Raw genomic sequence first — 12976 nt, forward strand, 5'->3', positions numbered from 1 at the left:
GCTCAGCTTATTCATTGTGGTGAGTTTGCATGAATGTTACAACCCAGCTGATTAAAAATAAGGCAAGTTAACAGGTTAGCTGACCAGAAATGTTACTACGAAACCTGGTTCTGATCTCACAAGTGATCCAGACATCACTCTTCCTGCAGGACTGTGACGATTTAGTCAAAAAACCATCTCATCCTTTCCCTGAAGTTGGAAATGATGGAAGTATTACTGTATGGAACATTATAGTAATTCAGGACAGACTAGGCCTAGACAACCCACCACCCCAAAACTTTCCCTCAGGAGGCAGGCTTTAATTTTTTTGCAATCTCCAAAACAATCCAAGAAAGCTGACAGTGTTTACTTATCATCTCCAGTGCCCACTTTACATACTACACGGTCTCTGTCACAATTGCTGTAATTAAAATAATTATAACTTTATTTACTAAGTTGCCAGAATAATATTCAAGCATAGGAAGAAAACAAGTAAAAAATTAAAATGTTTTAATTGCATATTATGACCAAAGTAACATTTAAATATAAAATGACATAACCAGACTTGAAACCCGAGAATATCAGAGTATTAGTCATACTCCAAATACTAAAGTACAGGCAGACATATTGACACAAAGATCAAAAAGTGAGATAACATTAAGCAAGGTGAAAGATTAATTGAAAGGGATATATAAATTGACCTTGGGTAATACCCTTATGGATTAGTAATTACTGCAAAATAAACAGGCATTTGCTTTGGCTCGAACCAGCAAGAAGCCTTCCTTCCCTTCTACAAAATGTACTGGTGGATGAAAAACAATAATTCTTTCCACATTCTGTCCTTTTCTTAACAGATGTTATATACAAGCTGCACTGCAGAACAATATGGTCAGGAGAGAAGTCCACTAAATCAGACAATATGATATCAGAATGCGGTATTTTTCTTAAAAGGTATCCATTTTGCAATAACTCAACAACACTTCTAAATAAATATAGTATCACCAAGACATTTTAATAAATGACTTGCTGTGTTATAAATAGATGGAATAGAATAGTTATCAATATGAAGGGCTCACCAGCTTCTTTAAAAGAAGCAGCTACAAAGACTAAATGGCTAATGGTAACCATTTTAAAATTTAATCATCAGCATGTGAACAGTGTGTCAAACTTCCCAAATTATAAATGTTCTCAAGTTAGACATTTGCTAACTATGCACAGATTTCTATACAGAACTAACGGTACTTTTTACAATAATTATGTAAATATTTAAGAAATTAGTGTCAAGAAATTCAACCCTGCTCTATTTTAATCAAGCTGCATAATAGCTCTAGCACGTTCTAGTGCACTTCCTAAGCTAATTAATTTGCAGAAGCATAGTAGAAAATGCACTGCAAAACTACTAATTGCCCAAATAATTTTTATAAAAGCCAAAATTTCCTGATTGATTAAAGCCAGTTACCCAAGGATGCAAAATATTATGTAACTAACTTGCATGCTCAACTGGCCAGTGCACCAATGGCTATGGCTTTCTGAAAGGAGCAACTGGGAAGTATAGGAGCATATACATACATGATGGATCAGATGAAACTAAAATGAAACATTTTATAACAAAAGGCAACATTTTAATCTCTGAGCCACATTCACAGCTTTTAATTTCTGAGAAGAAATAATTAACAAACTCTTATTAGCAACTGTACACTCTGTCAAATGTTTTAAATTCATGTTCTAAAGTTTCATTCCACTCTTCATCTTGAACAATCAAATTCACTAATGTTACATGATGAGAACTGCAATTATAATATTTAAACTCTTCAGGGTACTCTTAAAAAATCATACTACTTGCAAGGGATGACCAACAGGAAAACAAGCCTTGATTATGACATTAACACAGAAATAGCAGCGTATGGGTGGGGGAAAGCCCAACGTGGAATGCATAAAAAATACAAAATCTAGCATTTCCCTCAAAGCAGTTCAGCTATGGTGCTTTATAGTGTAGTTAAACAAGACTTAAGCTGCATTAATGCAAGAGGAAATTAAATTATCTTGAAAAGTGTACTTCTTGTTGACTGAACTTTCAGAGGAGTTTTCTGAATTTAAGGCTGACTTGGGAAAAGAAATATATAAAATGGGAAGTGCAGATAAACACAGTGCACTAATCTAAATACTGTACATTAATCTAAACCAAGACATTTAGTACATCGCTGCACTGCTGTGTTACATATTGATACACTGCACTCAGAATGGTAAAATTTGGTATCCAGTTACATATGCTAAGCAAAAAATAAAATAATGTTATTCAAGGAAGGCACCCCTCAAATGCAATAATGACGGAGAGTATTATTTCATGGCAGCATTGTCAAAGATTTGGAAATGAACCGCTTTCCCATAGTTTTGGTCAGATGTAAAAGAAAAAGCAAAGTGTGGGAATTGCATTAAAATAAGTTATTTATATGCAACCTAAAATACAGCACATCTTGAATACATTTCCATTCAAGATTAAAAGACAAAGAAATTAATTAATGAATATAAGTGATACGTTTGAGGACAAAGCACTGGTATGAAAACATCCATGCCACCAAACTCTTCGGAACATGCTACATTTTAACAGTGCTTTCACTCCCTTTTACAATGGTTTACAAACAGGAATGAAGCCAAATGTCTTTTGATGTGGAATTCATATAACAAGGATAAAATGTTGCATGACATTGCTCACCCAGAGTCACTTACTAGGTTAGGCAGTACCTTTAAAAATAGAGCAATTTTTAGCTTCATATACTTTACATGGAGGAAAAAAAGCTTAACTGGTAGCTTAAATGCATCTACATTGGAAGTGCCAATATCACTATCAACTTCTGGACCTACAATAAAAAATAACTGAGTTGTGATTTTGCCATAGCAGGGAAGGCAGTTATTAATTTGTCCTGGTCGTAGGGAATTAAGAATTTCAATACAGAAGGCAATTCCTGTGCAAGTCATGTGGGAGTGATGTATTTCAGCCACAAAATGGTAAAGGCCATTCCATTTATTCAACACAATTCCAGTGTGCAAATGTGTAATAAATGCACATGGAAAACAATGTTTGAACTGGGGTAAAGGTAGTAATGTGAAACAACAAAGACTATAAATGTACTGACGTTATGTAGTTCACTAGCTTTGCAATGACCATTCACAACAAAGTGACTACGAAACCTTACAGAGAGTCTATTGTTTTGAGGTAGTTGTATTACAAGGTGCATCCAACTACATCAGCTAGGTTCAGATTTACAGATCTTTAAATGCCCAACCTACATGCAACAGCAAATAAATGAAATACACACAACATAAAACAGAAATTCAAGAGAAATTAGAAAGGCAATTATATCACTGGTTGTATTATAATTATTATAAAACAAACATCACTTGTAGAAAACAACTTGAAAAACTACAAATTCTGAATCAATTTTACAGGATTTTTTTGGGGGGCAGGGAGCTGCAAGATGGAATAAAGGGAGAGCATGAACTATTCAAAGCATTCTTTAGAAAGGTTCATAGCCAAAAAGCCAAATGTTACACATAGTGCATATTTAACTTGAAAAAGCAAGATGGAAATGACAGCAATGCTCAGTGTGAGCAATTGATCATTGCCTGTTTTACAAATCGCCATGTTAAAAAAATCATGAAATGCTGATCAATTTTCAGCAATAACGTATTCAGAGGAAATTGTTTGCTAGATTTCATACTCCTATGAATATCATTTATGTTGATAGCTAGCATAGCTCTTCACTAGCATGCACTACAGGTCACAACGCCAACAGCACACAGACTTAGGACTAATGATCTATCAAAGGAAAAGCAATGAAACCTGAGGAAAATTACACTTCCGATCCAAAATTAAAGGGAACCTTTTGGATGCATCCAGAGTGAGACCAACCTTTTATAACTTCAGTGTACCAATGAAGTGGCACAATCATAGAACAAGGATAAATCAAATTTTTTTGAGAGTCTTACTTTATAACTCTCTTACTTTATAAAGCTAATTATAGGTAAGACCAGGAATAAAGTTATTGCCATGCAAATATAAATTTTGCTTTGTATGTATAATTATAAAATCCTGAACTATTTACTGCACATAAACTAACTAAGTTAATTCAGTCCTTTCATACTTTAATCTGATTGTTTCTCTTAAAAGTAAATGTGACCTGTTTTTACCTGCCTCAGACAAGACACCAACCAATAAACCAATTCTCAGACAAACAATATTTTCATGCAAAGATATTATGATTTTCTATTATATAACCAAAACACTAGCTTAGTAAAGGGAGGGTGCTTAGCAAGATGGCAGAAAACCTGGGAAAACTATTTTCAGTTCAATTTCTTAAAAAAAGTTTGCAAAAAAAAATTGCATGACATTTCATGATTTTAATAACATTGGTTTTGTAAAATTGTTCCTAGCAGCTAAAAACCTGTCAATCCTGTGAAATCAGACACATTCACTTTTGTCTCAAAACTTTTTTGTTGATTAAAGGCCAATGCTACTCCTCACTCACAACATCTAAGTAAGTTTCAGGAAAATCATAACAACCAAAGTGAAATTTTTTGACTACTTCTTTTGAAAAACCGGTGGCAGAATTTGTTTTGATCAGCAGCGCTAAACAGCGTCTATAACATTGACACTTATACTCCTCTCTAAATATTCATATCCACTGAAGCCAATAAATGGGTGGGACGAATACAAATGGTGACTGATATCATTGCGCCACTTTAGAGTCTGCAATCAAAGACAAATTTTTACCCCGATGTGTCTGATTCATTTGATTGAATTCCAGTAATACATTTAAATAAGACATTATTCTATACAACAAACTTTTAAAAAAAGCATACACAGCTGAACCTAGCAGGCAGGAATAGCTGTGCCTCATTCAATTATTGTGCCCCAACAGGATTCAGTAGGTGACAGCTATGTTGTAACTCCATTTGTTCCTTGGAAAATCCAAAGTGGCGGTATGTCAACCCAAGAATGGTGGCTTCATATTATTGTTTGCATCACTGTTTCTACACTGTGCATAATGTTAGAGACAATGGGACTCTCAATTGGTTGTTACTGTAGGCTGGAACATAGAACTGAATTGTGCTTGGTATTCCTTGATCAACTTCCTGCTGACATGTGTGTTAAGGCTCCGTACACAGTGGGCTCGAACAATGCCAGATTGCCCAGCAGAAAGAACCCATCCATGGGCGTCCAGATTGGGATTGAAACGGACCTGGTAGAAAAAGACAGCTAAATTAGATAGACAAACTTTATTATTTAAAAAAATATGACTTTCCAAACTTCAAGAAATATTAAATGTTAGGTCCATACATGAAATCTGAACTTGTTAAGTTGTTAAATCTTACTTGTTAAGAGCAAGAGAAATGTAGCAAAACCTAATTTAAAACAATGCTTAAAAATGGGGACAGCATTCCACAATAGCTTATATTTTAAAAAAGGGCAAAACAAGACAAAAAAAAGATACCAAATACTAAGAGCTTAAAAGCAACATGTTAGAAGCAACAGTTTTACAGTTAACAGTTCTTGATGTTTATAGTTTACAGTTAATGTTCTATAGATTTGCTAAGTATGCCTACAGAAAAGGATTCTCAGGGTTGTATCAAGTTATATGTGCTCTGATAATAAATTTTACTTTGAACTAGAAATCTGAAACAAAGCAAAAAATGCTCAAAATACTTTGCATGTCAGGCAGTACCTGTGGAGAGGGAAACAAAGTTAAGAGTTCTGATCAATGTCCCTTAATTAGAAACAAATGGCCAGAGAACATTAAATGTAGGTGTAAAATAAGTGGATGATAAAAATTCATAAGTGAAATCATATGTAGGCTTTATAAGAACAGAAGAAGAGGATAACACTTCTGACTAAATTGATTTAATATACCCTGAAAAATATTTATAGTTTATTATTGATAACTGTTCTTGGCAGAATACGAGTAGAACTCCACATATAACAACAATTAGAAGTTCCTTGTTTTGATCCAAGAAATCGGATGGACTCTTTGGAAGTGTGACATCTGAAAAAGAATTTAGGCTTTGGATAACTTTTTGTATGTTCAATTTAGCTGTTCACAGAGAGCCACAAATAACAAGTATGCTTTGTGCTAGATCATCAGGCCTAGAGGATAAGCTTCCAATGTTGCTATTACAGTCCCAGACATTGGACTGTAAAATTAAATTTTCTTCATTTTACACTCCATTTGTTCTTGTCTGTCTTTATATAAAGGCAACTGTGACACAATACTGCACCAGAATGCCAAATGGAGCTTAACTGCATTCTCTGACATTCAGAACTTAAGAGTATGTGCCACTCAGTAAACATATACAACAGACAATTTGATGGTGTGTGGCTTTAGAGAGACCCAAGCCATATAACCTGGAACTGAAAGAAAGTGAACACAACCGGGAAGCTACAAAACCATGAGAAATAGAAGTTAGAGAATGCTAATGTAGAAATCTATTTGGCTGATGTGAATGACCCTTCATTTAATTTTCATGGCCACCTTTCCTTAGAAACACAAGAAATTCTGCAGACACTAGAAATCCTGAGCAACACACACAAAATGCTGGAGGAACTCAGGTTAGGCAGAATCTATGGAACAGTCAGCTTTTCTGGTTGTTCATCAGAACTGGAAAGGAAAGGGAAAGATGCCAGAATAAGAAGGTGGGGAGGATGGGAAGTTAGGTGCTGAGAGGTAGTACGTGGAAAAGGCAACAGGCTGGTAAAGAAGGCATCTTACAGAGGAAGAGGGGCACAAGGGGGAGGCAATAAGCAGGTGAGAAAAAGTGTTAGAAGGCCAGAGTGGGGATTAGAAGGGGGGGTGGGTGGAAAAAAATTACCAGAAATTGGAGAGATCAGTGTTCATGTTATTAGGTTGGAGGCTACCTAGATGTGTTATGAGATGTTGTTCCTCCAACCTGAGAGTGGCCTCATTGTGGCAAAAAGAGGAGGAAAGGGAATGGGGACAGGAATTAAAATGGCTTACAACCAGGAAATACTGCTTTTTGCGGATAGAGCACCTCTGCTCAATAAAACAGTCCCTCAATTTTTGCCGGTTCTCAGCAATGTAGAGGAGGCACCGGATACAGTAGGTGACCTAAACAGATTCACAGATGAAGCATATCCTCAGTGCTCAAACCATATTTCCCTTTAGGTGACCTAAACAGATTCACAGATGAAGCATATCCTCCTGCACAAACCATATTTCCCTTGACTTCCTTAAAATTCTGAACTCCAATTATCTACTCAATAATTGAGCTATTAAGTTCCACTATGTCTTGGGTGAAGAAATTTCTTTTAATCTCCAAGCTAAATTGCCAACCACTTATTTTGAGACTGGGAGCCATGCTTCAAAACAGCTCATCCTGATTCCAGCACTAGCTAAAACCAATAAGAACTCTGTCTATTCCAACATTATCTAATTCTTCCATGCTCAGGAGATAGGCCCAGACTGCTTAAAAGGACAAACACTCCTTGCAGGAATTATTCTGGTGAATCCTTACTTTAGCCTTTCACAAGGAGTCATGCCCTGATTTACAAGTGATAGGTTTTCAAATTTTCAAAAGGATAATGAGAGTAACAGAGAGAAATAATAAAATGGAGCAGGTCAGGCAAAGAGGAAATAATCATGATTTCAGCACACATAAAACCCTCAGATCACTGATGTAGATTGCAAACAGCTGGAACCATAGCATCGATCCTGCTAGAACCAGCCACCAAAACCAAAAGTGACCCATTCGCTCCTACATTATTTTCCATCTAATAACCAATCCTCATTACAGTACATTAAAACCAATAATCTACACTCTGATTTTGCTCAAATATCTCTTGTAGCAGCTCAACAAATGCATCTGCAAAATCAAATGCATCACATCAACTGGTTCACCATCATCTACTTTGGTAATTATAACCCCAAAAACAAGTTTTGTCAAATATTAATCCCCTTCCATAAATCAATAGTGTTCTTGCTCAGTCTCATGCTCATCTTCTACATGCTTTGTCCCAGAGTCCCAGCTGTCCAGCAAGAACAACTTAACATCTTTCTAAATCTTTTTATTAATATTAGTAATATGGACAGAATACAGATGATATATTGATAAAGAAATTACCAACATACACATTCCATTACATATGAAAAAAAAACATACATAATAGTTACAATATAAATGAGTTTACCAAGACATAAGCCATAAGATATATGTATGGACATAGTAAATCTAAATATTTCATAATGTATAATATAAAAAAAACAGAAAAAAGAAAGAAAAAAAAATTTATATAATGCAGAACTAGCTAATCTAATCTAATAACTATAATTAATAACTAATATAAAAGAAAAAAAAAACAAAAAAAAGAGAAGGAAAAAAAAAAGCGGGCTGTTTATAATATCTCACAAAAATAAGTATTCATCAATGCCGTCACTTCCGGTCCTCTCAAAATACATAAGCTAAAAGCTAGGAAATCAAATGAACTTGGCACAGGGTCATATTACATCATATGAAAATGTTGAATAAATGGTCTCCATAACTTTTCAAATTTAATAGAAGTCTCAAAAGTACCACTTCTAATTTTTTCTAAATTTAAACATAACATAGTTTGAGAGAACCAATTAAATACAGTGGGAGGATCAATTTCTTTCCAATTCAACAATATAGATCTTCTAGCCATCAGAGTTAGAAATGCAATCATTCGACGGGCTGAAGAAGATAAATGCAGTGAGTCTAACATTGGTAAACCAAAAATTGCAGTAATAGGATGAGGTTGTAAATCGATATTCAAAACCGCAGAAATAATATCAAAAATATCTTTCCAATATTTCTCCAAAAATGAACACGACCAAAACATGTGAGTTAAAGACGCAATTTCAGAATGACATCTATCACAAATAGGACTTATATGAGAGTAAAAATGAGCTAATTTATCCTTGGACATAAGGACCCTATGTACGACCTTAAATTGTATTAGTGAATGTTTGGCACATAACGATGATGTATTAACTAATTGAAGAATTCTATCCCAATTCTCACTAGAAATACTAAAACTAAGCTCTCTTTCCCAATCCTGTTTAGTCTTATAAAGAGGCTCTGAACGTATCTTCATAATTATATTATAAAGTTTTGAAATAAGCCCTTTTTGAAAAGGGTCTAATTCAAATAAACTCTCCAAAGTATCTGAAGGCACAAAATTTGGAAACGTAGAGAGTACAGAACTTAAAAAATGTCTAATCTGCAAATATCTAAAAAAAATGAAATCTCGGCAAGTTATATTTGTTGGATAATTGCTCAAAAGACATGAAACAATTATCTAAAAATAAATCAGAAAATCTTAGTAATCCCTTAGTTTTCCAAGCCGAATAAGCTTGATCTATAATGGAAGGGTGAAAAAAACAATTAGATACAATAGGACTATTTAAAACAAATTGAGTCAACCCAAAAAATCTCCGAAATTGAAACCATATACGCAATGTATGTTTAACTATCGGGTTGTCAATTCGTTTCGGCAATTTAGAAAGAGCAAAAGGGAGAGAAGTCCCTAAAATAGAACCCAAAGCATAAGCTGATACCGATTTAGTTTCTAAACTCACCCAACAAGGGCCAAAAGATCCACCCCCATCTTTCAACCAACTTAACAAATATCTAATATTAACTGCCCAATAGTAAAATCTGAAATTAGGTAATGCTAACCCGCCTTCCTTTTTTGTCTTCTGTAAATATGTTTTACCTAACCTGGGATTTTTATTCTGCCATATATATGAAGAAATTTTAGAGTCAACATTAGTAAAAAAAGATTTCGGGATAAAAATTGGTATCGCTTGAAAAATATATAAAAACTTAGGTAAAATAACCATCTTAATAGCATTAATCCTACCTATTAGGGATAAAGACAAAGGTGACCACTTAGTAAACAAACCTTTAATCTGATCAATTAAGGGTAAAAAATTAAATCTAAATAAACCTTTATGGTTTTTTGTGATTTTGATCCCTAAATAAGTAAAAAAGTCATTAACTAATTTAAAGGGTAAATTTCCATAAATTGGGACCCGTTTATTCAATGGAAACAATTCACTTTTATTAAGATTTAACTTATACCCAGAAAACTCACTAAATTGAGCCAATAATGATAAAACTGCTGGAATGGATTTCTCCGGGTTAGAAATGAATAGTAATAAATCATCTGCATACAAAGATAACTTATGAATATCTGTCCCACGATTAATACCCAAAATATCCTGTGATTGTCTGATGGCAATTGCCAAAGGTTCTAAGGCAATGTTAAATAGTAATGGACTAAGAGGACATCCCTGTCTAGTGCCCCGAAATAGGCGAAAAAAGGGAGATCTTTGATTATTGGTAAACACTGAGGCTACTGGAGTATGATAAATCAATTTAATCCATGATATAAATATCGGACTAAAATTAAACTTCTCCAACACATTAAATAAGTAAGGCCATTCAACTCTGTCAAATGCTTTCTCCGCATCTAATGAAATCACGCATTCTGAAGTATCATGTGAGGGAGTATAAACAATATTCAACAATCTCCTAATGTTAAAAAAAGAATAACGATTTTTAATAAAGCCAGTTTGATCATCTGAAATAATTTTGGGTAATACCTTCTCCAATCTAGATGCCAGTAACTTGGAAAAAATCTTGGAGTCTACATTCAATAAAGATATAGGTCTATAAGAAGCACAATTAGTAGGGTCTTTATCTTTCTTCAATATTAGAGAAATGGAAGCTCTATAAAAAGATTGTGGCAAATTCCCTAATCTAATGGCTTCCTCAAAAACCTTACCTAACCAAGGGGAAAGAGTAGCGGAAAATTTTTTTAAAAATTCAACTGTATAACCATCTGGACCTGGTGCTTTCCCAGAATTCATTGAGGAAATAGTCCCCTTAATTTCTACATCCATAATAGGAGTATCCAATATCAAAAGATCATCAGATGATAACCTTGGAAAATTTAATTTTCCAAGAAAATCAGACATGGTATTATAATCTTGAGGAAATTCAGATTGATACAGGGAGGTATAGAAATCTTGAAATGCCTTATTTACCTCATCATGATTAACTGTCAGATTCCCATTCTGCTGACCAATCTTAGTGATTTGACGTTTAACCAGAGCATTCTTCAATTGACTAGCTAACAGTTTACCAGATTTATCACTATGTATACAAAAATCAGATTTAGTTTTCATTAATTGATTTTCAATCGAGGATGTAAGTAATAAACTATGTTCCATTTGAAGTTCAACCCTTTGTTTGTAAAGCTCCTTACTAGGAGCAATCGAATATTTCTTATCAACCTCTTTAATTTTATCAACCAATAAAAGAGTTTCCATCTTGATACGTTTCCTCAAACCAACAGAATAAGAAATAATCTGTCCACGTATATAAGCTTTAAAAGTGTCCCAAAGTGTTCCGCAGGAAATATCATCTGTAGAATTAGTTGAGAAGAAGAAGTCGATCTGCTCCTCCATAAATTTTATAAAGTCAGAGTCTTGCAACAAGGTAGAGTCAAATCGCCATTGTCTAGCATTAGAAGCTGTATCCATAAATTTCATAGAAAGTAATAACGGAGCATGATCAGAGATAGCTATAATATCATAGTTACAACCGATTACCAATGGAATAAAACAAGAGTCTACAAAAAAAAATCAATTCTTGAATAAGAGTGATAAACATGTGAGAAAAAAGAAAACTCTTTGTCATTAGGATACCGGAATCTCCAAATATCAAAAACTCCATTGTCAGTCAAAAAAGAGTTAATACAAGTGGCCGACTTATTAGGTAAAGTCTGAATAGATAAAGATTTATCCATCAGAGGATTTAAACAACAATTAAAGTCACCACCCATTATTAACTTATATTCGTTTAGATTGGGTAAAGAAGTAAATAAAGACTTAAAAAAGTCAGGACAATCCACATTTGGAGCATAAACATTAACCAAAGCAACCTTTTTATTACAAAGTAAACCCGTAATTAACAAAAATCTGCCATTCGGATCCGAAAAAATATCATGTTGAACAAATGAAATAGAGGAGTCAATAAAAATTGAAACTCCTTTTACTTTAGCATTCGAATTTGCGTGATACTGTTGACCCCGCCAAAATCTAAAAAAACGAAATTTGTCCTCCCTCCTCACATGAGTTTCTTGTACAAAAATGATATGAGCATTAAGTCTTTGGAATACTTTGAAAATCTTTCGTTTAATTGGATGATTTAAACCATTAGTATTCCAAGACGCAAAATTAATGGTCTGAGCCATAATTCTATAATCAACCCATTGGTATAGAAAGGGTTAACCAACTTATAAACTCATGCACCCGGAAGAGGAACAAAAGTAGTGAGAAGACCCGGAAGTGACGACAACACAGACATATTTGAAGTTCAAAAACACTCCGAATAAAAAAACTAACACAAACTGGTACAAAAAACATAGAATTAGAAAACAGACCATCCCCCCACCCCCCGAGAAAAAGAGAAAAAGCCAAAATATGACTTAAAAAGAGAAAAAGTAAGACTAATCCTACCCCCATGTCAGCTGAAGAACACTCCATATAAAAAGGATATATATAAAAGAATCACCCCAACTTTAAAAATAAAATCGCTATAATAAAAACCATATTTCTAAGTATAGTTAGTTGTAAAAAGAATAAAAATATAATCACTAAAAAACAATTATAACTCGGGCTCTGGCCCAGACAAAACAAAAAATATTTAAGCTAAGATAAGCGATGCATTGTACGGAAGAAACGCGAAAAATATAAACATAATGCCATCTTAAGCAAAACCAAAAATCTTTTCCAAAAAACCACCATCTTAATCAAGGAAAAATTTACTTTCAAAGAATTAAAAATATACCTTCGAAGGAACAAAGTTAATAGACAAGTATGTAGTTAAATAATTAAAGTGTATAAGGCAAAACAATTAACATGACGCAAACACACTTTAACTTAAGTATAAAGTGTAG

The 12976-nt window shown here is 33.9% G+C and overlaps 1 protein-coding gene across 1 annotated transcript in view; it reads right to left on the minus strand.

Moving 5' to 3' along the window:
• Positions 1-467: 467 nt before the first annotated feature.
• gtf3c2 (general transcription factor IIIC, polypeptide 2, beta) overlaps positions 468-12976 on the minus strand; it is a 118774-nt gene continuing 106265 nt past the window's right edge. Inside the window, exon 18 of the mRNA XM_059981684.1 lies at positions 468-5219. Coding sequence (XP_059837667.1) covers positions 5046-5219 — 174 coding nt within the window. The 3' untranslated portion in view covers positions 468-5045. The remainder of the gene's footprint in view (positions 5220-12976) is intronic.

Source organism: Hypanus sabinus, chromosome 10 (assembly GCF_030144855.1).
Source record: "Hypanus sabinus isolate sHypSab1 chromosome 10, sHypSab1.hap1, whole genome shotgun sequence".
Classification (NCBI taxonomy): domain Eukaryota; kingdom Metazoa; phylum Chordata; class Chondrichthyes; order Myliobatiformes; family Dasyatidae; genus Hypanus; species Hypanus sabinus.